Source organism: Numenius arquata, chromosome 28 (genome assembly GCF_964106895.1).
Source record: "Numenius arquata chromosome 28, bNumArq3.hap1.1, whole genome shotgun sequence".
Classification (NCBI taxonomy): domain Eukaryota; kingdom Metazoa; phylum Chordata; class Aves; order Charadriiformes; family Scolopacidae; genus Numenius; species Numenius arquata.
In genome coordinates this window covers 1,230,853-1,258,261 of record NC_133603.1, presented here as the reverse complement: position 1 = coordinate 1,258,261, position 27,409 = coordinate 1,230,853, and the positions used below count along the sequence as shown (strand labels likewise).

At 58.4% G+C, this 27,409-nt stretch overlaps 1 protein-coding gene and 1 pseudogene across 1 annotated transcript; both read right to left on the bottom strand.

Annotated features, from left to right (window-relative positions):
* Positions 1 to 940: 940 nt before the first annotated feature.
* On the bottom strand, positions 941 to 25,905 carry LOC141476091 (PHD finger protein 1-like). The gene is made up of 9 exons (XM_074164697.1): positions 25,771 to 25,905; positions 25,588 to 25,669; positions 25,385 to 25,480; positions 25,227 to 25,312; positions 2,080 to 2,228; positions 1,891 to 1,986; positions 1,690 to 1,758; positions 1,142 to 1,265; positions 941 to 1,045 (listed from the first exon to the last, which is right to left on the bottom strand). The coding sequence occupies exons 1-9, from the start codon at positions 25,903 to 25,905 to the stop codon at positions 941 to 943; spliced, it is 942 nt and encodes a 313-aa protein (XP_074020798.1).
* On the bottom strand, positions 18,214 to 19,838 carry LOC141476059 (uncharacterized; annotated as a pseudogene).
* Positions 25,906 to 27,409: the final 1,504 nt, after the last annotated feature.

Genomic DNA, 27,409 nt, shown 5'->3' with positions numbered 1-27,409 from the left:
TGGGATTTCCTGGGGGCACAGGGTGTGAACCCTGGGTGAATGTAAGGGCTACCTATTGGTGTCCCAGCTCAAATCCGGGAAAAGGTTACTGTAATCACCCTAATCATCATTATTGTGCCTATTGGGGTTGCGAAACCATAGCCACCGCCAGATGGCCAGTCGCGTCTCCAGACAAATATCTCAATGTTACTTGGTGGCCTGAAGGGTGCACCCAGCCAAGCTATGGTAGTAGTGGCTAGGGGGGGTCTTTTAGGGGGTTGGGAGGGGCTGGGGGCTTGGAGGGGGGGCTTCGGAGCTTTGGGGGGGGCTTTGAGATGAACCTGGGGGGAGAGGGGGGGGCTGCGGGGGCTGAGAGATGAACCTGGGGGGGGGAGGAGGGGTTTGAGGGGATCTGGGGGGGGTTAAGGGGGGGTCTTTTAGGGGCTTGGGGGAGCTGGGGGCTTGGGGGGGAGGCATTGAGATGAACCAAGGGGGAGAGGGGGGGCTGAGAGATGAACCTGGGGGGGGAGAGGGGGGGTTGGGGGGGAGGGGCGCTTCTGGAGAGGGCTGGGGGGGGGGCCTGATGGGGGGGCCTTGGGTTTGGGGGGAGGGTCTTGTGGGGGTCTGGAGGGGGCTCTGGGGTGGTTTGGGGGAGGGGGGGGGCGTTTGGGGGGGCTGAGAGATGAACCTGGGGAGGAGGAAGGGTTTGGGGAGGGGGCTGGGGGGGGCCTTTGGGGTGGTTTGGAGGGGTCGGGGGGGGTCTTTTAGGGGGTCTGGGAGGGGCTGGGAGCTTGGAGGGGGGGCTTTGGGGGGGGCTTTGAGATGAACCTGGGGGGAGAGGGGGGGGCTGAGAAGCGAACATGGGGGCAGGGGTCTGGGGGGCTTTGGGGGGGGTTCGTGGGGGGCTGGGGGCATTCAGGGGCATCAGGAAGGATTTAGGGGTGCTGGGGGGGTGGGGGGGTCAGGAGGGGTTTGGGGGTTCGGAGGGGGGCACCCACCTGTCCTTGTGGGCGCTGAGAGCCCCCAGCAGCTGCCCGTAGCGCTCCCCTTTGGGGGTCTCGGCGAGCTGCAGGGGGGGGGGGGTTGCAGGGGCATAGGGGGGGTGAGACCACCCCTCCCCGACCCCCCCCCGTGGTTTTTGGGGTGCGGGCACCCCCCGTACCGGCCCCAGCAGCAGCGCGTCCCAGTTGGCGTTGGTGAAGGGCAGGATCTCCCGCTCCAGATCGAAGTATTTCTTCTTGCAGCAGACGCTCAGGTGGTAGAGGATGAGGTGGGCGATGTCCACCCTGGGGGGGGGGCCGAAAATAAGGGGGAGGCCCCCAAAAAAAATCAGGGGGGGTGGAGGGAAGGGTGTCCTGGGGGGGCCCCCAAAAATACAGAGTGATGACGGGAACGGTTCTCTGGGAAACCCCCAAAAATGGGGGGTGATGGGGGGGCAATGTCCACCCTGGGGGGGCCCCCAAAAATGAGGGGGGGTGGAGGGACCCCAAAAATGAGGGGGTGCGGGGGGGTGGGTGCAGTTTGGGGGGGGGTACAGGGTGGGGGAGGTGCATTGGGGGGGTGCTGGGGGGGTGGGGTGGAGTTTGGGGGCTGCAGATTGAGGGATGCCGGGGGGTGCAGTTTGGGGGGTGCGATTTGGGGGGGGGGGGAGGTGCAGTTGGGGGGGGTGCAGTTGGGGGGGGTGCAGTTGGGGCCCCCCCGCCCCCTCACCACCGCAGCGGCAGCCGCCGGACGCTCTCGACCCCCCCGGTGCAGACGCAGCACTCGAAGACGTAAAACCTGGGGGCAAGAATTTCAAAGCGGGGGGGAGGGGGGGATTTAACAGTGTGTCCCCCCCCATTAGGAAGCCGGAGGGGGGGGGGGGGGTGGTGTCACCCCTTTTCCCCCCCTTGCCCCCCCCCCCGGACCCACCGGTCCCCGTAGAGCAGGGGTTTGCTCAGACACTGGGTACAGGCTTCGTGGAACCACTGGGCGCAGCCCCGGCACTGCAGCATCTTCAGGTTCCACCTGGGGGGGGGATTAATTAATTAATTAATTTAAGGGGGGGGGGGCACCCCGAAATTGCAAAGCGGGGGGGGTTAGGGGGGGGTCTGTACTCACTCGCCGGGCCCCCCGCAGTAGCAGTAGCACTGCTGGCGGTTGGCGAGGTGGGGGGGGTCCCACTCCAGGGTCTTCAGCTGGTAGGGCAGCACCGCCTTCATGCTGAGCATCGCCTTGGCTTGGGGGCCCTTCTTCAGCGCCCCCCCCCTCTGCGGGGACAAGGAAGGGGGGGGGGAGGGAAATGAAGGGGAGGGGGCGTCCCGTGTGGTGCCCCCCCCCAAAACACCCCTCGCCCCCCCCCTCGTTGGGGCTCATCTTGGTGGCCAAGGCGAAGACGCAGCGGCGGCACATCCAGGGTCCGGCGGGGTGGGCGGCGGGGAGGTGGCACTGCTGGTGGTAGGCTTTGGGGGGGGGGCTGTTACATTTTGGGGGGGGGTGTCCCCGGAATAGGTGCGGGGGGGGGCACACTCACCATGGCCGCACTTCTCGCAGCGAACCAGGAGGTTTTCGGGGTTCAGGGCTCGGCCGGAGCAGACGCAGCAGGATTGTTCCTCACCCGGCACTGCCGCTAGCGGGGGGGGGGGGCAATTAACAACGGGGGGGTAATTAATTAAAGGAGAGGGGGGCGTTCATTAATTAAAGGAAGGTTCATTAATTTAGGAGGAGGCTCTTAACGGGGCTGATGTCTTTCCAAAGGACGAGGAATTGGGAATTATCCTCGAATTGCACCAGGCAGCCCCGGCGCCCCGTGTCCACCTGGGGGGGGGGGCAAAAAAAAAAAGGGGGGGGTGTGTTAAAATGGGAGGTGCCATTTGGGGGGAGGGGGGCATTTAGGGGGGTCGGGCACCCACTTTTTTGATGGTGCCAGGTAGAGGAGCCCGTCTGTCCAATGGGCCAGAACGTCCTGGCCCTCCCAAAAGCGGGGGGCGGCTGGGGGGGGGCAGCGGGGGGCGCGGCTGGGGGGGGGCCCCGCCTCGCTCGCCATCACATCCTGGGTGCCTGTTGGGGGGGGGGGGGGGTTGGAGCTGAGTGACCACCAGCTAGGGACACCCCCCCCCAAAAATGCATTGGGGGAGAGGGATGGGGGGGGGCAGGATTTACCACCCCCCCCCCCCAAAGGAATGGGGCTGGGAGGGGCTCACAGTTTGGGGGGGGGAGCATGCTGGGATGGGGGGAGGGTCCCAGTTTGGGGGGGTCCCAGCCTGGGTGGCTCATGCAGGATTGGGCGGGGTTCCCACTTTGGGGGGGTCTCGGACTGGGGGGGCTCAGGGAAGAATGGGAGGGGCTCCCAGTTTGGAGGGGGTGTCTTGGATTGGAGGGGGCTCCCAGTTTGGGGGGGTGCCAGTTTTAGGGGGGGGGGCATGCTGGGATGGGGGCAGGGTCCCAGTTTGGGGGGGTCCCAGTTTGGGGTGGCTTGCAGTGGGGGCAGGGGGAGGGGCATGCTGGGACGTGGGGGCTCCCAGTTGGGGGGGATCCCAATCTGGGGGTGCTCACGCAGGGGATTGGGGGGGGGGCAGGATTTGGGGGACCCCCCCCCAAAGGAATGGGGCTGAGGGGGGGTGCCAATTTGAGGAGGGGTCCAGATCTTGGGGGGGGGGCTCATGGAGTAATAGGCGGGGCTTCCAGTTTGGGGGGGCCCATGCAGGACTGGGGGGGGTCCCACTTTGGGGGGGTCTCGGACTGGGGGGGCTCAGGGAAGAACGGGAGGGGCTCCCAGTTTGGAGGGGGTGTCTTGGATTGGAGGGGGCTCCCAGTTTGGGGGGGGGGGTGTCCCAGCCTGGGGGGGGTCATGGAGGAATGGGGGAGGGGGCAGGTTCCCAATCGGAGGGGGTCTCGGTCCGGGGGGGGGCTCACACAGCGATGGGGGGGTCCCGGTTTGCGGGCGGGGGGGGGGTGCATTTTGAGTGCTCCCGGTTTGGGGGGGCCCCTCCCAGGCTGGGGGGTGTGTCCCGGATTGGGGGGGGTGTCCCGGTTTAGTGGGGTCCCGTTTCGGGAGGAGCTCCCCGGGTTTGGGGGGGGGGGGGATGTATCCCGCTCGGGGGGGTCCCGATTTGGGGGACGGGGGGGCTGTCCCGGTTGGGAGGGGGGGTGTCCCGGTCGGGGGGGGCTCACGCAGGCAGCGGGGCGGTCCCGTCCAGGGAGGTCGCCTCCCCAGCCCCCCTGCCCCGGGGGGGGGGGTTGACACCGGGGGGGTCCCGGCGGGGCGCGGGGTGTCCCGGGGTCCCGGCCCCCCCCCCTTTACCGGCGGCGGCGGGGCCGAGCGGGGGGGACAGGGAGGGCGCGGAGGGACGGCGGCACCGGTCCCCCCCCCCCACCCCGGGGACCCCCGCGGGCACCAGCCCCGGGGCGGGGGAGGGGGAACCCGGGGCTGCTCCGGCGCTGCCCCCCCCCCCCCCTCACGGCGCTGCCCCCCCCGCCCCGTTCCCCCTCCCCGAACTGCCCCGGCCCCCCCCCCACCCCGGGGCTGCCCCGGCCCCGCCCCCGCCGCGCAGGCCCCGCCCCCAACTCACCCCCGGGGCTCGGCTTGTGCCCCCCAGCTCCAGGCCCCGCCCCCGCCGCGCTGACCACGCCCCTCTCTCCGCCCCCACCGCCCATTCCCCGGCCGCTCCGCCAAAATCAGACCACGCCTCCCTCCAGCAAGTCCCGCCTATCTCTCCGCCCCCAACGGCTCCGCCCCCCGCTGCTCCGCCAGCCCCAGGCCCCGCCCCCGTCGCCCAAGCCACGCCTATCTCCACGCCCCGCGCCGGCAGTCGGGCCTGGCGGGAGCGGCCCGTGCGGCATCACGTGACGCAAAAGGAGGGGCAGCCTCTGGCAGCCGATTGGCTGGGCGAGGCGGCGAGAGAGCGGCGATTGGCGGAGAGCCGCGCGCGGGGGCGGGGCGGGGCGGTGCCGGGCTATTCAAAGGGGCGCGGGGCGCGCCGGGGGCCGGGGCCGCTTTCTTTCCTTGGGCCGGTGCGTGCGGGGGAGTGGCACTGGTCCCAGTAACATACTGGGAGCCCACCCTCCCTCCCTCCATGTCCCTTCCCCCATGTCCCTTCCCCCGTGTCCCTTCCCCCGTGTCCCTCCCCAGCCCCTCAACTGGCCGCTGCAGCCGCCCCACGGCCTGGTGAGTGATGGGACCAGTCCCTTGGTGTCCCCCAACTCCCTTGGTGTCCCCGGGGCCACCCCTCCCATGTCACCCGGTGTTCCCCAAGTCCCTCTTCACCTCCTCACAGGCGCCCCTTTGGCGTCCCCAAGCCCCTCTCCCATTTTCCCCGTGTCCCCACAGGTGTCTCCCCTCCGATGTCCCCCTGGAGCCCCCAACTCCCAGTGTCCCCTCGAGTGCCCCCCCATGTCCCCTCATATCCCCAACCCCTCCAGTGTCCCCACAGTTGTCTCCCCTCTGATGTCCCCCTGGTGCCCCCAACCCCCCCGATGTCCGCACAGGTGCCCCACCAGCAGCACCAACCGCTGCCACCTGCCCCAAGCGCCCCCCCGGGACCTGAAGGGGCAGGTGTCAGACCTGCGGGCTGCGCTGGGGGAGAGCCGCCGGGTGAGAGCGGGGCTGGAGCAGCAGGAGAAGGAGCTGCGCCAGCGCCTGGAGCAGCAGGAGAAGGAGCTGCAGGAACAGCAGCAGCAGGGGACCCTCCTCACCCTCCGCCTGGAGTGAGACCCCCCCCGCCCCCCACCCCGGGAATTGGGGTGTCACTTCCCCCCCTAACACGAGGTGTGCGTGTCCCCCAGGAGCATGGAGAGGGAGCTGACGAGCTGCCGGGATGAGAGAGATCAATGGCGGAGGGAGGCGCAGCGCTTGGCAGAGGACAAGCGGCGTCTGGAGGAGGAGGTGGAGGAAGGGGGGCGAGCGGTGGCCGAGGCCGAAGGGCAGGCCAGGGCGCTGGCGGCCGCGCTGCAGGAAAGGGAGGTGGGTCACGGAGGGGGGAGATCTCCCTGCTTTCCTCCAGCAAAATGAGGAGAAAAATAAAAAAAAAGGTGGTTTTCTGCTCCGATTGCTCTCAGCCCCAAAGCGCCACCCGGGAGCGGGGCTGTCTCAGCACCCCGCAGTCGAGGCTGGTTTCTGTGTGTGTGCGTCCCCCCAACCAGGGCTGCTTTTCCACCCCTGCGGAGCCAGTCTTTCCCCCTCCTGTGTTAACCGAGGGCTGTTCTCCCCCACCCCCGGGGGCCGTTTCCCCCCCCAGGTCCAGCTGCAGGTGATAGAGGAGCACCTGCAGGTGGAGGCGACACTGGCAGCTGGGGGAGCAGCTCCACGGGCAGGAGATGGAGCGTCGTTTGGGGGGGGCCGGAGCGGGTTGGGGGGGTGGGAGGGTTGAGGGAGGTTTGGGGGGGCCTGGGGGAGGTGTGGGGGGGGATGGGGAGGCTGGGGGGAGTTTTGGGGGTGGGGGGGCTTGGGGGTTCTTTGTGGCTAGGGTTTGTTGGGGGGGAGGCTTATGAGGGGGATGTGGGGGGGCTGGAAGGTGTTTGGGGTTATTGGGGGTGGGGGAGGTTTGGGGGGGCCCCTTTGACACCCCACACCCCCCGACTCCCCCCAGGCTCATGTTTGTGAACATCTCCCCCCTGGAGGAGAACTTCTGTGAGACCCTCAACTCCCTGCGCTTGGCCAGCAAGGTGGGGGGGGGAGGTTTGGATGGAGGGGGGGAGGGGGGGGAGCTCAAGGATAATTTGGGAAACAAGCAATGGGGAAATTTTCGGGGGGGGGGGGGGGGGCATTAATATGGCTTTGGGGGGATGGATGATTTGGGAAGGGGGGGATGGTTGGGGGCGCAGAGGAGTGTAACTGGGGGGACTGGGGCAGATTTGGGGGCAGGGGGTGATTTGGGGGTGAACTGTTTGGGTGGGGGGGAGTCAAGGGGGGGCTGTTTTGGGGGCAACGGGAGGTAGGTTTGGGGCTGGGGGGCTGTTTTGGGGGAAAAGGGGTAGATTGGGGGGGGGGCTATTTTGGGAGGGCGGGGGGTAGATTTGGGTGAGGTTGGAGCTGTTGGAGAAGGGGAAGGTGTTTGGGGGGGGGGGGTGTCCAAGGGCCGTTCTGGGGGGTCCCACAACACCCCCCCCCCTTCCCCCTCCCTCAGGTGAACCAGTGCGTGGTGGGCACGGCCCACCCCAACCGGAAGTAACCCCCGCCACTTCCTGCCCCATCGCTGATTGGTTGTTCGCGCTCACGTGTCCCGGGGGAAAATGGCGGCGCCCTGCGAGGGGACCGCTGCTGCCGCCACCGAGCGCTGATCTGAAATAAATGTAAAAATAATTGGATTGAACAATTGGATTGAACAATTGGATTGAACAATTGGATTGAACAATTGGATTTAATTGGATTTTTTTTTCAATCAATAAAAATGTAAAAATAATAAAGTAAAATAAAGTTAATTGAAACAAAAAAAACAGTCAAAGAGCTGAAACGGGTGATTTATTTTAATAATAAAGGGTTTGGGGGGGTGGTCGAGGGCATCTTTTAGCCGCTGGGGGGGGGAACGACGACCTTGGGGGGGGCTGTGAGATGAACATAAAGGGGGGGTCTGGGGGGGAGGGGTGGGATGAGCCTGGGGGGGTCTGAGGGGCTGAGAGATGAACATAAGGGTGGGTTGGGGGGGCTTCAGGGCTTTGAGGGGGTTTGTGGGGGACTTTGGGGGGGCTGGGGGCATTCAGGCGCGTCAGGAAGTATTTAGGGGTGCTGGGGGTGGTTTGGGGGGGTCTCAGAGGGCACCCGCCTGTCCTTGTAGGCTTTGGGGGGGGGAGGTGCGGGGGGGCTGTTGCATCTTGGCGGGGGGTAAAGGGGCTGGGAGGGGTCACTGGAAAAGGTGGGGGGGGGGGCATGTTAGGTCCCGGTCCCATTCCGTGACTCTCAGGCCTTGGTGAGGGTGGGTGGTGGGGAGGGGTCCCCCACTGCAGTGGGGCACGACGGTCATTTATAGTCCCTGTCGGCCCGTAGCGGGGCCCATCGATGTGACAGTCACGGAATCACGGAGTTGTCGGAGTTGGAAGGGACCTCTAGAGACCATCCGGTCCAACTCCCCTGCTGAAGCAGGGCTGCCCAGAGCACATCGCTCGGGAGCATCCAGGCGGGTCTCGAAGATCTCCAGGGAAGGGGACTCCACCCCCTCCCTGGGCAGCCTGTTCCAGGGCTCTGCCACCCTCACAGGAAAGAAGTTTCTCCTCATATTTGGATGGAACTTCCCATGTTCCAGCTTGTGCCCGTTGCCCCTCGTCCTGTCACTGGGAACCCCTGAAAAGAGTCCGGCTCCATCCTCCTTCAACCCACCCTTTAGGTACTTGTAAACACAGATAAGGTCTCCCCTCAGCCTTCTCTTCTCCAGGCTGAAGAGCCCCAGCTCTCCCAGCCTTTCCTCATCAGGGAGATGCTCCAATCCCTCAGTCATCTTTGTTGCCCTGCGTTGGACTCTCTCCAGTAGTTCCCTGTCTCTCTTGAACTGGGGAGCCCAGAACTGGACGCAGTATTCCAGTTGTGGCCTCACCAGTGCAGAGCAGAGGGGGAGAATGACCTCCCTCCACCTACTGGCCACACTCTTCCCTACGCAGCCCAGGATCCCGTTGGCCTCTTGGCCACAAGGGCGCACTGCTGGCTCATGGAAAGTTTGCTATCCACCAGGACTCCCAGATCCTTCTCCTCAGTAGTGCTTTCCAGAAGATCCATCCCTAACCTGTATCGGTGCCTGGGGTTCTTCCTCCCCAGGTGCAGGACCCTACGCTTGCCCTCGTTGACCCTCATGAGGTTCTTCTCTGCCCAGCTCTCCAGCCTGTCCAGGTCATGCTGGATGGCGGCACAGCCCTCTGGAGTGTCGACCAGCCCTCCCAGTTTGGTGTCATCAGCGAACTTGCTGAGGATACACTCTGTCCCCTCGTCCAGGTCATTGATGAATATGTTGAACAGGACTGGGCCGAGTATTGACCCCTGGGGGACACCGCTGGTTACAGGCCTCCAGCTTGACCCTGCTCCATTAATTATGACCCTCTGAGTTCTGTCACACAGCCAGCTCCGTCATTTTTGAGAGGTCTTGGAGAACAGGTGAAGTGCCTGAGGACTGGAGGAAGGCAAATATCACACCAGTCTACAAAAAGGGCGAGGAGGAGGACGCAGGGAACTACAGGCCGGTTAGTCTCACCTCCATCCCTGGGAAAATAACGGAGAGACTCGTTCTGGGTGTCATCTCCAAACACGTTGAAGATCAAGAAGTTACTGGACGTGGTCAACACGGATTTACCAAGGGTAAATCATGCTTGACCAGTCTGATAGCCTTCTGTGACGTTATAACTGGATGGCTGGATGAGGGGAGAGCAGCAGATGTCATCTACCTTGACTTCAGCAAGGCTTTTGGCACTGTCTCCCACTGTGCTCATCCCATCGGTGTCCCACACGGTTGCTGCACGAGCCCCCTCCCCCCCGCCCTGCCTCTGCCTCGTGAGCAGCGCTGGGCCTTGAGAAACAGGCAAGTTTTTGGGTTAAACAGGGTAGAGTTTTGAGAACCAAGGACACAAATCCTTTGTTATGGGTACACCGGCGATAGAAGTCCTGCGGCGAGCGGGCTTTGAGGCATCTTATCGGTCTGTCGGGCTCTTACATCCACCCCGCGGCTCGAAGGTCCCCGAGGAGTTCTTCAGGACCCGTGGTGGGTGAGGAGGGGGGAGGGAAAGAGGGAGAATTAGGCAGGAGTTTACACAATATTTAGGGGCAAAGAAACAGGTTCTGGGACGGCCCGTACACACTTCACGCCGTTAGGGGAGACAGTAGGTACAAACTCCGTATTTTGTACCGCACTTTGAATCCATCGTATTAAACACGGAATTATACACGGTAAGAAGAAAAGCATTGCAGTTCCACACAGCAAGTAGAACAGAATTCGTTTGACCCATGGACCTCCTAGAAGCCAGGAAAAGGGATCAATTTCCCGGTCTTTCCAGGTTTGGACAGGGACGTGGGCTAACTTTCTTATCCCAGAGGTTATTTGTTTGACAATCTGGCCGTTATCATCAATTTTTAAGCAACAATTTGAGTCATTCAATTTACCACAAACACCTCCTCCTTCAGCCAGCAGGTGGTCGAGAACCACGTGGTGTTGCAAAATTGGGGTTTGCATTTGCGTGGCCTGGCCCCCCAACAGATCTGGGGCGCGAGCAGTTTCGTTAGTAACGATTCCTAAAACAGCTTGAAGGTGAATTATGCGGTTTAGGTTATAGATGGGTTCTCGAGCACCGCTAATTAACTCAGTAGGATTCCAGGTGGCTGGCCCGTGATGTTCAATGGTTTGTTGCGGGGGACCAGCCATCTTTTCCCCATTTTTGGCTACTTCCAGGTGTCAGACTGGTGTCAATAGATCGCTTATTCCGTGTGAGATCATCGTACAGCTTAACACTTAGATCATTACCACCGCTTTCGGGAAGGAGGACAAACAAAGGGTGGATTCCTCCAACGTAACCTGTTCCTGTCCAATTTGCTGGTGGCATTTCGTGTGCATGGTGTCCAGAGATCCAATAGTGGCCTTGCGGTGCTCTGGTGCCATTTTCAAATAGACCAGTGGGAGTCTAGGGCACCTGAAAAATAGGTCGAATTACTCAATCCTAAAGGGGTATGGAATGCCAAATTTTGCCATGGACTGGAATGGTGGGCTCTATCTATAACACTGCAACACCAAGCACCCGTGCTATTCCTCCAGTTACAACTTATGTTTTTTTCTGGTGTATACCAACAGTCTGTGTGGACAGTTATATTTACCGGAGACCAGAAGCCAGAAAACAGCTTCACGTGCCCCGATTCATTCACCCAAACCTATCGAGGACCTTTGGCAGTGAAGTTAAATTGCTTTCGGATACCACAAAAAGATCATTAGGGGGAGACGCGTGATTCCCACGTGTGAAGGTCCAATTACAAGTGCTGATCCCTACAAAGGTACCACCTGGTTGAGTGCGGCTCAGACAGTATTGGCCTCGAGCTGGGTATCGGATTGGCCAAGGAGATGGTGAGCTTTCTTCTTCCCAACAGATGTCCTTTTTTTCCTCGCTGTAATTGCTCACTAGCCATTAGGGGAAACAGGGACCGAGGTCCACGGCCAGGTCGCTGAACCAAGTGGTCCTCCGCACACCCAACAATTAGTGAGGTTGAATGCCCGGGCTACAGAGGTCCCTAACGTCACAAACTCATTTTTCTATTCAGTAACATCTATGAGACTACAGCTTCCCCAAGAGCTAAGGGTAAAGAGTTGCCCAAAACAGTTTCTGTGATGATACACAATACATCCTAAAAGCATAAGCGAAACAAAGCAATTGTACCAATACGATGCAAAGGATTAAAGCATTAAAGCCTACATATATCTTCAGTACAGCTTGCAGTAGAGTCTTTGGTTTTTGGTGGACTGTTCCTGGAAAGACAAGATGAAAGAAAAGCCATCCTCGGTTCAAAACGGGAAGCGGGATTACAGATACTAAAAAGATGGGACGGTCCATCTAGTATTAATTTTGTATTCTTTGTCTAGGGCATCTTTTGCAATCCAGGTATATTTGTTAAGGGGTGTACCCAATGCTAGGGGAACTGCTCCTATCGTAGGTAGTTCCACCAGGACTGGTTGTCCAGGGTAATGCGAGGGTTTACTGGGGTGGTCTGGGCCAGGAGCTGTTGGGACTATGGTAGGAGCTTGTGGGCTAAAGGCTGTAATTTTGGGGCATCCATTCACCCCCCACCGGCTGTTACCGTGGGCAACAGCTTCCGAAAGGCTGTTTGTCCCACTCTGATTCATGGGGTTTGAGGAGGCCATTAGTACGTTCCACTGTTCCATTAGCCTGAGGATAGTACGGAGTGTGAAATACCCATTGAATTCCTTTCTCTTTGGCCCAGTCCTGAACAATTTTAGCTGTAAAGTGAGAGCCATTGTCCGACTGAATTGCCTGAGGCTTAGGAAGGGTACTAAGCCACAGTTGCAAGGCTTTAACAGCGTTCTCTCCTGTGGCACGGGGAAAAGCCTCGGCTTGCACTAGGCCTGATGTTATTTCTACCCCTACTCGTACATAATATTTTCCATTAGATCTTGGGAATGGACCCATGTGATCTATTTGCCAGGCACCCCACAGTCCTTCACCCGTTCGAATACGTAGTGGGTCTTCCCTAAGAGGATGTTTTCCTAATGGCGCGCGGCATCGGCCACGAGCTGGAATACAAGTCTGACAATTTCCTCGGGTGACTGGCCAACCTCTTGTTTGAGCTTCTCCATGCAGATCTTTTGCCCCAGTGTGCCCCCTTTTCACATGTAACCATTCCAGAAGTCGTTCCCAATTCTCCCCTATTGGTTCATTTTGCGAGGGGGCAAGTCGGGCCATCTCATCGGCTTCATTGTTCCATCGGCTAGCCGGAGTTTCGTGGGTCTGGTGGGAGGCAATCCATGCCACTGCAAAGCTCCCTTGTTTAGCAATTGCTGGAATATCTTGCCACTTTTCCTTTAACTTCCCCCCCGTTCTGTTCCCAGAATGGGAGCCACTCAGTGCACCCTTAAAAGACAGCGAAAGAATCAGTGTAGATATAGGCAGGAGAGGTAGATTGATCCTCGTGCTGAAAGACATTGCACACAGCCAATAATTCTCCTACTTGAGCACTGCCTTATCCTTCAGGGACTATTTTTGTGTCCAGTTTTGGGCCCCTTACAACAAAAGAGACATTGAGGGGCCGGAGCAGGTCCAGAGAAGGGCAACGGAGCTGGTGAGGGGTCTGGAGAACAAGTCTTGTGAGGAGCGGCTGAGGGAGCTGGGGGCGTTCAGCCTGGAGAAAAGGAGGCTGAGGGGAGACCTTCTCGCTCTCTACAACTCCCTGAAAGGATGGTGTAGCCGGGGGGGGGTCGGTCTCTTCTCCCAAGTCACAGGCGATGGGACAAGAGGAAACGGCCTCAAGTTGCCCCAGGGGAGGTTCAGACTGGACATTAGGAAAAATTTTGACACTGAAAGGGTTATCAAGCCTTGGAATGGGCTGCCCAGGGAAGGGGCTGAGGCACCATCCCTGGAGGTGTTCAAAAGACGGGTTGACATGGTGCTGGGGGACATGGTTTAGTGATGGTTTTTTTTGTCAGAGTTAGGTTGATGGTTGGACTAGATGACCTTGAAGGTCCCTTCCAACCTGAGTGATTCTATGATCAATTCTCTTTTCCACCCAGAGATCTCACCTCCGCGGGAAGACTCTCGGGTGTCCCCAGGAAGAAGCCGGACACCGTCTGATGGACCGGTAAAGACGACGTCGTTTACTGGACTCACTGGAAGGCGTCTCCATGGGCGAACGCATCCAAGGGCTCGGTGCTGGAAGACAGAGAGACAGTATTAAACCACACAAATTAAAGCACTTAAAGCTTTATCTCCCTAGGAACGCTTAGTGACAAGGTTTACGCAGCTTCCTAAGACCCTCGTGTTTAATTAGAGCAAAAACCAAACAGAAATCATGTTGTATGAGATTTTGGGAGGAGGTGACGGGAAAGGGAAAGAGGTCTTGAGACCTAAATTTTTACTACTTCATGTGAAAAAGAAAACAAGACAGAAGTTCATTCTTTAACACAGACTTCTGCAGCATCCAAAAGTTCAGCTGAAGCTCACAAAAGAGCAACTTTCCAGCTGGCTTTTTTAATAAGTTTTCTTGGTTTTCCGGGACAGACCAGGCATATTTTTATCAGGTTGTAAAAGCAGCAAAAAAGAACACCCTAAAAATAATTCTGCCGGAAGTACCTCCATTTCAGCCATTCTGCAGCTCTAAAAAAAAAGAAAAAGCCCGATCTCCCTTCTTTTCCCAACTTCTTAGATCATTTAAAAAGGAGGAAACAGCGGCATGGAAAAGCCAAAAGCTAAAATAATAAGACAGAAGATTCGGGGCTTGTTTTATTTCTTTAGAGATCACACTTTGTACACAATCCTTATGTCTCATAGAAACGTCATCAAAGAGATCCCACATAAAATCAGTGTTTTGCTCACATGGCAATTGATGTTCTTGGTGACAGACCTACTCCTTCCTCATGGACCGTTCACAGAAAGACCAAAAATGCAGTAACGGAAAAAAAACCAACACATTTAAACGTATGTAAAAGGTTGTTAGACCAAGTGTTATCATTCAAGAAGACAGAGTAACTTGCTGCAGAAATTAATTAGAATTCAGTGTGTCAGACTAGTAAGGTTTCTTTCAGAGGATCACACAAATAGCCATAGGGAAAATAATTCCGTATGGGTTACAACTGGGCTTAGACACCAACCCTTCCCCCGCCCCCCGATAACAAAAGCATTAGAAGAGAAAGAGGAATTGAGTTTTGCCCATCTCTCATGTAAGATTTAGACAAGAAGTAGATAGAAGCAGAGTGGAAGGCAGATGCAGGCTGGTGGGTTCAATGCAAAGGCTTTGGACAAACCTAGAAAGAAGTATTTCCAAATGATGTCAACCGGGATTCAGGCAACTCAAAAAGATTTAAGGTTTTATATTTCTCTGTTCTTACACGTGTCTCTTCCGGCTTTTGCTTTCTACTCCATTTTCTTGAGTTCAGGGTATTTAAACGGTCGTTGCGTAAATCTGTAGAAGTTATTAGCACTTCTTTAAACATTTAAACTTTACAGTTTTTCTACCTCAAAAGCAGCAAGCTCAAAAAATAGGATAGCTACCCAACTCCAATCTAGTACATTACCGCTCCTGCAGTAATTATATTTTCATTAACAGCCTTTATCTTGATGTAGCACAACAAAGCCGAGTTCCATCCTCTTTCCCAAGGTCGAAACGATGCACAACCCAAGCACTAAAAATAATAATTGTGTGAGCCGATGCAGGCAGGACGCAGGAACAACCACAAAAACACAGATTAAAGGCAAAGAACAAATTTAACCTCGGCACCTCATGGATCGGGGAATCTCTGAGGCAGTCCCCAGGCAGAGGAAGGCAAGCAGGGGATGCAGGAGCAAGATGATGAGGGGCCTGGAGCACCTCTCTGATGAGGAAAGGCTGAGGGACTTGGGTCTTTTTAGTCTGGAGAAGAGAAGACTGAGGGGGGATCTGATCAACGCCTATAAATACTTAAAGGGTGGGTGTCAGGAGGACGGGACCAGTCTTTTTTCAGTGGTGCCCAGGGACAGGACAAGAGGAAATGGGCACAAACTTGAATTTAAGAAGTTCCACCTAAACACGAGGAGGAACTTCTTTCCTGTGAGGGTGGCAGAGCTCTGGAACAGGCTGCCCAGGGAGGTGGTGGAGTCTCCTTCTCTGGAGACGTTCAAACCCCACCTGGACACCTTCCTCTGGGACCTGCTCTGGCAGGGTGTTGGAGGAGATGATCTCCAGAGGTCCCTTGCAACCCCATGTGATTCTGTGATTCCATAATGTGGTGATACCATGGGCAGTTTTGCCCAGGGACTTACAGAAGTCGCTTTTGATGAATCTGGTTTTCAGGAATCCTTTCGTACATCATGCCGCTGCCTTTAGATACATTCAGCACAGGGAGCTCTCGAGGTTTCATCTGTAGGACACGCAGGACCTGCCACCGGGGTGTTCCTGCCCAGGGTCTGAGCTGGGAGCCGTGATTTGCTGCGGTCCATTCCCTGTGAGTGTCACTCTGAACTTCCTGAAAGATCTAGAAACACCAGTGGTGTCCCCCGGGGCTGGGTGCTGGGGCCGGTTCTCTTCAACATCTTCATCAATGATCTGCAGGAGGGGATTGAGTGCTCCCTCAAGCACTTCAGAGACGACACCAAGCTGGGTGGGATGTTGATCTGCTGGAGGGCAGGAAGGCTTTGCAGAGGGATCTGGACAGACTGGATCGATGGGCCGAGGCCAATGGGATGAGGTTCCACAAGGCCAAGTGCCGGGTCCTGCCCTTGGGTCACACCAATCCCATGGATGCTCCAGGCTGGGGCAGAGCGGCTGGAGCCGCCCCAAGGAAAAGGACCTGGGGGTGTTGGTCGACTGTGGGCTGAACATGAGCCAGCAGCGTGCCCAGGTGGCCAAGGAGGCCAACAGCCTGTGTCAGGAACAGCGTGGTGAGTAGGACTCGGGAGGTGACCGTCCCCCTGTACTGGGCACTGGGGAGGTCCCACCTCAAGGGCTGTGTCCGGTTTTGGGCCCCTCACCACAAAAAAAGACCTTGAGGTGCTGGAGCGGGTCCAGAGAAGGGCAACGGAGCTGGTGAGGGGTCTGGAGACCTTCTGAGGAACAGCCGAAGGAGCTGTGGGTATTCAGTCTGGAGAAGAGGAGGCTGAGGGGAGACCTTCTCGCTCGCTCCAACTCCCTGAAAGGCGGGTGTAGCCAGGGGGGGTGTGTCGGTCTCTTCTCCCAAGGAACAGGCGATGGGACGAGAGGAGACGGCCTCAAGTTGCACCAGGGGAGGTTCAGATTGGATATTGGGAACATTTTTTCCATGGAAAGTGTTATGAAGCCTTGGAATGGGCTGCCCAGGGAAGGCGTGGAGGCACCATCCCTGGAGGGATTCAAAAGCCCGGTTGAGATGGTGCTTAGAGACATGGGTCAGTGATGGCTTTTATCAGCGTTGGGTTCATGGTTGGAGCAGATGATCCCACAGGTCCCTTCCGACCCCGACAATCCCATGGTTCTATGATTGTGTCACCTCCATTGGTCAAACCAGGAGTCGAGAGGGACCCTTCACCCGGCTTCTCCCGTCCTTCTCTCCTACTCCTCTCCTTTGGTCTGTTGCCACCTGCCAGAATTTTAAGGTAAAAATAGTCCCTTCAAGTAAAGGGACATCAGGCCCAGTAAGAACTGCTCCCCCTAAATTAATGAACCCCTCCCCTCCTTTAATTAGTTACCCCCCTGTCATTAATTGCATCCCCCCCCAGCGGCGGTGTCGGGCAAGGAACAATCCTGCTGCGTCTGCTCCGGCCGAGCCCTGAACCCCGAAAACCTCCCGGTTCGCTGCGAGAAGTGCGGCCATGGTGAGTGCGCCCTGTAAGGACCCGACAGAAAGACTGATAGGACGAGGAGGACCTTCAGGATCTTTTTGCCGAAAGCGTAATGACCATCCTGATTGAGAGAACCCCCACTCAATTTGCACAGGATCCGTGGGATATACAGGGCCAAGTGCCTGGTGATTCGCTGCTTCATGTATTAAAAGCTGCAAAGCTTCTTCACGAATGGGGTCCAGTCCCAAGACACACCTGTTCTCAGTAAGTCATACAAAGGTCTGGCAATGATAGAAAAGTCTGGGATATGTTTTCTCCAAAACACGAGCAATCCCAACACATGCTGCAACTCTTTCTTTGATCCGGGCATTTTTCCCTGGTCTAGCGTGGTAAGAGTATCTTTAGGAATGCAGGTCATTCCTCCTTTCCACAAGATTCCTAAGAATTTAACCTCGTTGGAGGGGGCTTGAACCTTTTCAGGTGGAATCTTTAATCCTAAGCTCTCCAAATGGACAATAATGTCATTTTGTGTTTTTTGAGCCTTTTCTGTCTGATTTCCTCCTATTAGCACATCATCGATGTATTGGTAAATTCTGACTCCTTCTTCTAGCGGGATCAGTTCAAGTTCTTTTGCTAAAGCATGGTGGGCTAATGCGGGAGAATGCTTGTACCCTCGAAACGATCCTGGTCCTCAGGTTGCAGAGGGACCATTGAAAACATATCCTTAACATCGATAGTTGCCATAACAGGGTGAGCTCGCTCCTGGGTAGTAGCTGTGAGGTCAGCTGGTTTTGGCACTGCAGCTGTTAATGGACCAGTATTTGCATTTACTCTTGGATAATCTACAGTCAATCTCCATTTGCCATTTGGCTTTCGGACTGGCCGTACCGGGGAATTAAAAGGAGAGTGAGTAGGACCGACAGCTCCTTGTTCCCTTAAGTCCTCTAACAGTGGGGCTATTCCCTCTCGTGCCCCGAGGGGTTTGATGTTTGTTATTTTCAAGGGGGGAAGTGGGGGTGCGGTTTGTAAAAGTCGCACCTCCACTGCACCAAAAGACCAGCTCCCTCCCCCTGTGTCCGTCCACTTTCTATCTTTCAAGACACCCAGCCCTAAGAGGTTAAGTGGGAATGGTCCGACAACCATTGGTGTTAAAACGGTTGTTTCCTCTCCCGGCAGTGTCCAGTTAACTGTGGCTAATGATTGTGCTTGTACATTGCCGACCGCATCAGCTACAACAACCCTCGCTTCCGTACTGAAATGCCACTACGGGACGCATCCTCAGTTCTCAAGGCTGAAATTCGAGCTCCAGTATCTACCAAAAATGTAATTGGGATTTTCTTAGGTCCTACAAAACAGGTAATCATAACATCTCCTCGCTGGTTCATAGGGAGCTGTCTGATACGTAGCCAGGCCCCTCCGCTCCTCCGCCCGCTGTTGAGAAGCGGAGCAGTGAGTTTCCCGCAGATTCCTGCTGGAGAGATCGAAAGCGGGGGGGCAGCGGAGACTCGGGGTAGAATTGCCCGGCGTCTTTGTCCAGCTTGAAGTTAAATTTTGGGGAGCCACAGGTTTCTCGGGCCACTCCTTAACCAGTTTTTCTAGCGTGTCAGTTGGTAACCCATCCATCAGATCTCGGGGAGTACCTTTCTGCCATCCCATAGTCCACAAGGTATTTCGCCTCTTGGATATCTCCCTCCCGCCACTGACCCATTGTTTTTTCTCTGGCTCTGGCAGCCGGAGGGGTTTCTAGCTCTGTCTGTCTTAACCCTTTCGAGTCTGGTTTGGCAGAGGGGACACTAACAGGACCATATTTTCACCCGTAGTTAATTAATTCTTGGGCAACTTCTCCCCATGTCCACGCCCTCCGGTTTGGATCTCTGTGATCGGGGGGTGCTCTTTCTTCCCCTTCCTCTGCTGCAGCTGCCTCACCTCGGCACGCTGCCCTAATGGTTCCTCGCAGCTGTGTACCGATTGGTTTCAAAGAGCCAGGGAGTCCTCTTATCGGCGGTGCCGTTCATTCGGGGTCTACTGGCAGCATCACGGGGGATTCTCGTTGGAGTCTAAGCTCATGGTTGGACATCATTTGCAGGCAAACCCCTTTTTGCACACTTTCCACTATCTGATCGACCGACCCGGAGATAGCAAGGGGGTCTCCTCCTTCTGAAGGACTGAGACCTCCAGCCCAATAGGCTGCTTTTTGAGTTAGGGACCAGGGAGCCCGGTGGTGGCCAGTAGTTAAGAACATTCCAGGGGCCCAATATCCTTCAGCTTCCTTCTCACTTAACAGTACCTGATCTCCACCCGATGAGGACACTCTCCACACATACTCTGTCTCTGACTCCCTGGGAGCACGGCTAAATTCTTTCTTTAGTTTAGCTAATTCCACAGCGGAGTAAGGCATTTCCTTAATGGTAAGTTGAGGGGCAGCATTTTGACCATCGTCAAACTCATACTCCACTTTGACAAGAGGCCTGGAGCGAACAAGGAGGGGCTTTCCCCTCGTCCAATTTAGCTTTCGCTTCGCCTAATTCTGTGCTGGGGTATAAGGGATCTCTTCTGCTCCCGTCCGCAAGGAGTTGTTCTTTAAGGGCGGACTGCAAACAACTCGCCTGAGCTCGCTCTTGATCTCACTGCCCCTTTAACTCCTCCACTCCTCCTTGCAAAGATGATTGTACCAGAGTCTGCAGAGACTATACAATTTGAGACTCGGCGCCGCGTCGCTGATCCCGAGCTTCTACGGCAGCAACTAAACTAGCACCCAGAACGGCGCATAGAATAGATTGCCCTTTTCCAAAGCAAAGTCTGGCATCCCTTTGTAAGGCGCTGATTCGATCGGAAACACTCTGCAGATTATGCCAATTATCTCGTGCCCAATCACTACCCGGTACTGAAGGGCGCGCATTATGTTTTTCCAAAAGATCAGACAAAACTTCTCGCCCCGAAGGGGGTGAGAGGCTCTCACTCATATTTACTCAACAACAACAAAAAAAATCAAAACTCAAATCTGGTTTTCAACAACAAAGGTCGGGGGCAGTCACTCGGAGAGGTCGCACATAGCACACTAAACAATTCAACACAGATTCCCACCCCCTTACGTCTCCGAGAGGCGCACACGTATGTTCACAGACCACTAACAGTCAATAAACAAATCCAAAAATAAATTCCTACTGTTCACAAAAACTTCAGCACTTCTCCAATACACACAATAAGCAAATAGTAAAAACAGCACTCCCAGTCCCCAGAATCCTATCCCACCTTCGTCACCAGTAATATGTTAGGTCCCGGTCTGATTTTTTTGTCCGGGAGGGGGTTCAAAATGATTCCGGGGGCGCGATTGAGACACAAATGAGGTCTGATGCTCTTTACTGTAGTTTTATTGTTGGTACCTAAAAAATGATGCCAGCAATAGAGAAAAGGCAGAGGGAGAGGAAAGGAGGAAAGGAGAAGCAGAATTTGGGAGAGCTGCAAGACAAGAAATAGTCTATCACCACCACGATGGTGGGTCCACAGGACGGCTCGATGATCCTCCGGAGTCACCGGCGTCCCATTGATCCGCGATTCTCAGGCCTTGGCAAGGGTGAGGGTGGGTGGTGGGGAGGGGTCCCCCATTGCAGTGGGGCACAACGGTCATTTATAGTCCCTGTCGACCCATAGCGGGGCCCATCGATGTGACAGTCACCTGTGCTCATCCCATCGGTGTCCCACACAGTCACTGCACGAGCCCCCCCTCGCCTCTGCTAAACGAGAAGGCAAAATCTGGAAAAACCGTGCAGTTGCATTGCAGATCAAAACCGACCAAAAAGTAGAATCATAGAATCACCCAGGTTGGAAGGGACCTTCAAGGTCATCTAGTCCAACCATCAACCTAACTCTGACAAAAAAAACCATCACTAAACCATGTCCCCCAGCACCATGTCAACCCGTCTTTTGAACACCTCCAGGGATGGTGCCTCAGCCCCTTCCCTGGGCAGCCCATTCCAAGGCTTGATAACCCTTTCAGTGTCAAAATTTTTCCTAATGTCCAGTCTGAACCTCCCCTGGGGCAACTTGAGGCCGTTTCCTCTTGTCCCATCGCCTGTGACTTGGGAGCAGAGACCGAACCCCCCCGGCTACACCCTCCTTTCAGGGAGCTGTAGAGAGCGAGAAGGTCTCCCCTCAGCCTCCTTTTCTCCAGGCTGAACGCCCCCAGCTCCCTCAGCCGCTCCTCACAGGACTTGTTCTCCAGACCCCTCACCAGCTCCGTTGCCCTTCTCTGGACCCGCTCCAGCCCCTCAATGTCTTTTTTGTGGTAGGGGACCCAAAACCGGACACAGCCCTCGAGGTGGGGCCTCACCAGTGCCGATCTCAGAAGAATTTGGGCAAGGCAAGGAAGGAAAACATTCTGTTTCTCTGGGGCGATGGGAGCATCGGGGTGACATCCGAGGCATCCTTCTTGTGGGCAGCGACAGGCCAGCCCTGGTCTCTGCGGTTCAGTGTCACCATCTGCAGTGACTTCACCGAGTGCCAGCATGGAGCTTGGTGTGAAGAGGTTCTACCTCGGGTACAGAAGCAGCAGAGGACATGTTTTTCCACTGAAAACATCTTGCTGAACCTGAAATCAATTAGGAACGTGGGGCATTTTTTTGGTTTGTTTTGTCTATAGCCCGGGATAAAAAATTTGTGGACGTTTAGAAAGCTGTTATTTTGGTGTGAATAATTATCCAAAGCTCTTTATCTACCTCCCAGCGCCACTGAGAATTGTTCTTACGCATAATGTTTTCTGGTTGCAGGGAAACTTGGAGCCCTTATGTGATAACGGGGAAGTTGAATTATTCCTTCAGTCTTTGTTTTGTAAAACAAAACCGAATCGGGTTTTTTCATGTAACAAACCTACAGCTTCTCAAAACACTGCAATCTGTGGTTGTACAGCCGCAGGTTTAAAGCCAAAGAATCTCAGTTTAGAATTGTAGTTACATAAATTTGGAGAGGAATGCTTCAGTAATTGAGTTTCAGTGTATGAATTCTTAAGTAATACTTCGGAAAGTGAATTTGTGAGTTTACCCCATCCTAAAGAACCCAAAGCTGACAAATTAAAACCGAGCAAGCTGCAGGAGAACAGAATCTGGTGCCCTTCCTTCATAGCTAAAATAAACTTTCATCTTTTTCTTTTGTAAGCTGATGACATGCAATCGCCTTCACTCCTCATTTCTGTGGGTCTTACAGGAAAGTCGTTTATGGCCCTGAACTCCAGCTTATCTATTTTGTGGCAATTTGTACACATGTAATTCTGGGTCAAAGTTGCTGTTTAACTGAATTAGCTTTTCCCACACCTAGTGAGTTTGATAACTTTTCTAGACTGAGATTCTGTCTCTTCTTGATTAGGAAATGAAAGCTGAAACAAGACATACTGTATAGTCTCACAGGAGTCCTTTAGAGCCTCCGGGATCGTGAGGGCTTCATTGAACATGACGAATCAGAATTAGGTCTTTCTTGATAAGCTCCGCCAGAATACTTGGAGTAGATTGCTTCTTGATGTCCTCCCGACCCCAGGAACATTACCTTTGTATATTAAAACATTCTAAAAAACAAGGCACACGGGATACATATGTCACAGACTTTATTAAAACTATCCGTAACGGCTCTTCTCTGGACCGGTCTCCGAGGAGCTGATTGGGAACCTCCCTCTTACAAGTCCCTTACAAGCACAGGGAACTGTTGTCTTCCTGGGGGTGTTGGTGGACAGCCGGCTGAACATGAGCCAGAAGTGTGCCCAGGTGGCCAAGAAGGCCAACGGCATCCTGGCCTGTCTCAGGAACAGCGTGGCCAGCAGGAGCAGGGCAGTGATGGTGCCTCTGTACTGGGCACTGGTGAGGCCTCACCTCGAGGGCTGTGTTCAGTTCTGGGCCCCTCACTACAGGAAAGACATTGAGCTGCTGGAGCGTGGCCAGAGGAGAGCCACCAAGCTGGTGAGGGGTCTGGAGAACAAGTCATACGAGGAGAGGCTGAGGGAACTGGGCATGTTTAGTTTGGAGAAGAGGAGGCTGAGGGGAGACCTCATTGATCTCTACAGCTCCCTGAAAGGAGGGTGTAGAGAGGTGGGTGTTGGCCTCTTCTCCCAAGGGAATAATGACAGGAGCAGAGGAGATGGTCTGAAGTTGGTGGCAGGCCCCCCCCCAGGCCCCCCGCCAAGACACTCGGAACCCCCCCAGTCCTCCTACAGCCCCCCCAGCCCCCCCAACCCCCAGAGCCCCCCCAATCCTCCTACAGCCCCCCCCAGGCCCCCTGACTCCCCCCAAACCTGGGGGGGCAGCGGGCGTCAGTGCGTCGGAAGTTGTAGGAGCTGCCGGGGGGCCCTGGGGAGGGGTAAAAATTGGGGGCAGTGAGGGGGGGCACCCCTAAAATATCGGGGTGCTAGTTTAGGGAAGGGGGGGGGCTCACCTGCGGGCGGCGGGGGGGCGGGCGGCGGCGGGACCCCCCCTGGCCCTGCCCTGAAGGGAAGCTGTAAGACACCCTCCGTATCCTGCCCGGGTTTTGGGGGGGGCCCCCCCGGGCGGGGGGGCACAGGGGGGAGGTTTGGGGGTGCAGGGGGTAGGTTGGGGGGGGAACCCCCAGAGCCCCCCCCCCGCCGTTACCTACTGGGCGGAGGGCGGCCGGGGCCGCTCACCTGCTGTCGGTGAGCGGGGAGGGGGGGGCAGCAGGGGGGGGGCCCCCCAGGAAAGCGGGGGGCAGCGGGGTGGGCGCCCGCGTGTGCAGCCCAAAGAGCCCCTTGCGCTTCTTCATCTCTCGGCCCGAGATGAACCTGGGAGGAGAGGGGGGGTCGAGGGGGGGGGGCTGCTGGGGTGGGCTGAGAGATCAACCTGGGGGGGGAGGATGGGGTGGGGGGGGGGCTGTGGGGGGGCTTTGGGGTGGTTTCGGGGGGGGGGTCTTTTAGGGGGTTGGGAGGGGCTGGGGGCTTGGAGGGGGGGCTTCGGAGCTTTGGGGGGGGCTTTGAGATGAACCTGGGGGGAGAGGGGGGGGCTGCGGGGGCTGAGAGATGAACCTGGGGGGGGAGGAGGGGTTTGAGGGGATCTGGGGGGGTTTAAGGGGGGGTCTTTTAGGGGCTTGGGGGAGCTGGGGGCTTGGGGGGGAGGCATTGAGATGAACCAAGGGGGAGAGGGGGGGCTGAGAGATGAACCTGGGGGGGGGAGAGGGGGGGTTGGGGGGGAGGGGCGCTTCTGGAGAGGGCTGGGGGGGGGGCCTGATGGGGGGGCCTTGGGTTTGGGGGGAGGGTCTTGTGGGGGTCTGGAGGGGGCTCTGGGGTGGTTTGGGGGAGGGGGGGGGCTTTTGGGGGGGCTGAGAGATGAACCTGGGGAGGAGGAAGGGTTTGGGGAGGGGGCTGGGGGGGGCCTTTGGGGTGGTTTGGAGGGGTCGGGGGGGGTCTTTTAGGGGGTCTGGGAGGGGCTGGGGGCTTGGAGGGGGGGCTTTGGGGGGGGCTCTGAGATGAACCTGGGGGGAGAGGGGGGGAGAGGGGGGGCTGAGAAGCGAACATGGGGGCAGGGGTCTGGGGGGCTTTGGGGGGAGTTCGTGGGGGGCTGGGGGCATTCAGGGGCATCAGGAAGGATTTAGGGGTGCTGGGGGGGTGGGGGGGTCAGGAGGGGTTTGGGGGTTCGGGGGGGGGGGAGGCACCCACCTGTCCTTGTGGGCGCTGAGAGCCCCCAGCAGCTGCCCGTAGCGCTCCCCTTTGGGGGTCTCGGCGAGCTGCGGGGGGGGGGGGTTGCAGGGGCGTAGGGGGGGTGAGACCACCCCTACCCGACCCCCCCCGACCCCCGCCCGTGGTTTTTGGGGTGCGGGCCCCCCCCGTACCGGCCCCAGCAGCAGCGCGTCCCAGTTGGCGCTGGCGAAGGGCAGGATCTCCCGCTCCAGGTCGAATCGGACCCCCCGGACCCACCGGTCCCCGTAGAGCAGGGGTTTGCTCAGACACTGGGTACAGGCTTCGTGGAACCACTGGGCGCAGCCCCGGCACTGCAGCATCTTCAGGTTCCACCTGGGGGGGGGATTAATTAATTAATTAATTTAAGGGGGGGGGGCACCCCGAAATTGCAAAGCGGGGGGGGGGGTAGGGGGGGGGTCTGTACTCACTCGCCGGACCCCCCGCAGTAGCAGTAGCACTGCTGGCGGTTGGCGAGGTGGGGGGGGGTCCCACTCCAGGGTCTTCAGCTGGTAGGGCAGCACCGCCTTCATGCTGAGCATCGCCTTGGCTTGGGGGCCCTTCTTCAGCGCCCCCCCCCTCTGCGGGGACAAGGAAGGGGGGGGGGGAGGGAAATGAAGGGGAGGGGGCGTCCCGTGTGGTGCCCCCCCCCAAAACACCCCTCGCCCCCCCCCTCGTTGGGGCTCACCTTGGTGGCCACGGCGAAGACGCAGCGGCGGCACATCCAGGGTCCGGCGGGGTGGGCGGCGGGGAGGTGGCACTGCTGGTGGTAGGCTTTGGGGGGGGGGGCTGTTACATTTTGGGGGGGGGTGTCCCCGGAATAGGTGCGGGGGGGGGCACACTCACCATGGCCGCACTTCTCGCAGCGAACCAGGAGGTTTTCGGGGTTCAGGGCTCGGCCGGAGCAGACGCAGCAGGATTGTTCCTCACCCGGCACTGCCACTAGCGGGGGGGGGGGGGCAATTAACAACGGGGGGGTAATTAATTAAAGGAGAGGGGGGGGTTCATTAATTAAAGGAAGGTTCATTAATTTAGGAGGAGGCTCTTACCGGGGCTGATGTCTTTCCAAAGGACGAGGAATTGGGAATTATCCTCGAATTGCACCAGGCAGCCCCGGCGCCCTGTGTCCACCTTGGGGGGGGGGGGGGGGCAAAAAAAAAAAGGGGGGGGGGTGTTAAAATGAGAGGGGCCATTTGGGGGGAGGGGGGCATTTAGGGGGGTCGGGCACCCACCTTTTTGATGGTGCCCAGGTAGAGGAGCCCGTCCGTCCAACGGGCCAGAACGTCCTGGCCCTCCCAAAAGCGGGGGGCGGCTGGGGGGGGGCAGCGGGGGGCGCGGCTGGGGGGGGGCCCCGCCTCGCTCGCCATCACATCCTGGGTGCCTGTTGGGGGGGGGGGGTTGGAGCTGGGTGACCACCAGCTAGGGACACCCCCCCCCAAAAATGCATCGGAGGAGAGGGATTGGGGGGGGCAGGATTTACCACCCCCCCCCCCAAAGGAATGGGGCTGGGAGGGGCTCCCAGTTTGGGGGGGGGAGCATGCTGGGATGGGGGGAGGGGTCCCAGTTTGGGGGGGTCCCAGCCTGGGTGGCTCATGCAGGATTGGGCGGGGTTCCCACTTTGGGGGGGTCTCGGACTGGGGGGGCTCAGGGAAGAATGGGAGGGGCTCCCAGTTTGGAGGGGGTGTCTTGGATTGGAGGGGGCTCCCAGTTTGGGGGGGGTGCCAGTTTTAGGGGGGGGGGCATGCTGGGATGGGGGCAGGGTCCCAGTTTGGGGGGGTCCCAGTTTGGGGTGGCTTGCAGTGGGGGCAGGGGGAGGGGCATGCTGGGACGTGGGGGCTCCCAGTTGGGGGGGGGTCCCAATCTGGGGGTGCTCACGCAGGGGATTGGGGGGGGGGCAGGATTTGGGGGGACCCCCCCCAAAGGAATGGGGCTGAGGGGGGGTGCCAATTTGAGGAGGGGTCCAGATCTTGGGGGAGGGGGGGCTCATGGAGTAATAGGCGGGGCTTCCAGTTTGGGGGGGCCCATGCAGGACTGGGGGGGGTCCCACTTTGGGGGGGTCTCGGACTGGGGGGGCTCAGGGAAGAACGGGAGGGGCTCCCAGTTTGGAGGGGGTGTCTTGGATTGGAGGGGGCTCCCAGTTTGGGGGGGGGGGGTGTCCCAGCCTGGGGGGGGTCATGGAGGAATGGGGGAGGGGGCAGGTTCCCAATCGGAGGGGGTCTCGGTCCGGGGGGGGCTCACACAGCGATGGGGGGGGTCCCGGTTTGCGGGCGGGGGTGGGGTGCGTTTTGAGTGCTCCCGGTTTGGGGGGGCCCCTCCCAGGCTGGGGGGTGTGTCCCGGATTGGGGGGGGTGTCCGGTTTAGTGGGGTCCCGTTTCGGGAGGAGCTCCCCGGGTTTGGGGGGGGGGAGATGTATCCCGCTCGGGGGGGGTCCCGATTTGGGGGGCGGGGGGGCTGTCCCGGTTGGGGGGGGGGTGTCCCGGTCGGGGGGGGCTCACGCAGGCAGGGAGGCGGTCCCGTCCAGGGAGGTCGCCTCCCCAGCCCCCCTGCCCCGGGGGGGGGGTTGGCACCGGGGGGGTCCCGGCGGGGCGCGGGGTGTCCCGGGGTCCCGGCCCCCCCCCTTACCGGCGGCGGCGGGGCCGAGCGGGGGGGACAGGGGGGGCGCGGAGGGACGGCGGCACCGGTCCCCCCCCCCCCACCCCGGGGACCCCCGCGGGCACCAGCCCCGGGGCGGGGGAGGGGGAACCCGGGGCTGCTCCGGCGCTGCCCCCCCCCCCCCTCACGGCGCTGCCCCCCCCGCCCCGTTCCCCCTCCCCGAACTGCCCCGGCCCCCCCCCACCCCGGGGCTGCCCCGGCCCCGCCCCCGCCGCGCAG

Excerpts from the sequence above, each read along its gene's own strand:
- LOC141476091 (XM_074164697.1), bottom strand. The coding sequence starts at position 25,905 with ATGGCGAGCGAGGCGGGGCCCCCCCCCAGCCGCGCCCCCCGCTGCCCC. Across the intron at positions 25,670-25,770 it reads ACCTGGGCACCATCAAAAAG|GTGGACACAGGGCGCCGGGG; the intron begins GTGGGTGCCCGA and ends CCCCCCCCCAAG. Across the intron at positions 25,481-25,587 it reads TTGGAAAGACATCAGCCCCG|TGGCAGTGCCGGGTGAGGAA; the intron begins GTAAGAGCCTCC and ends CCCCCCCGCTAG.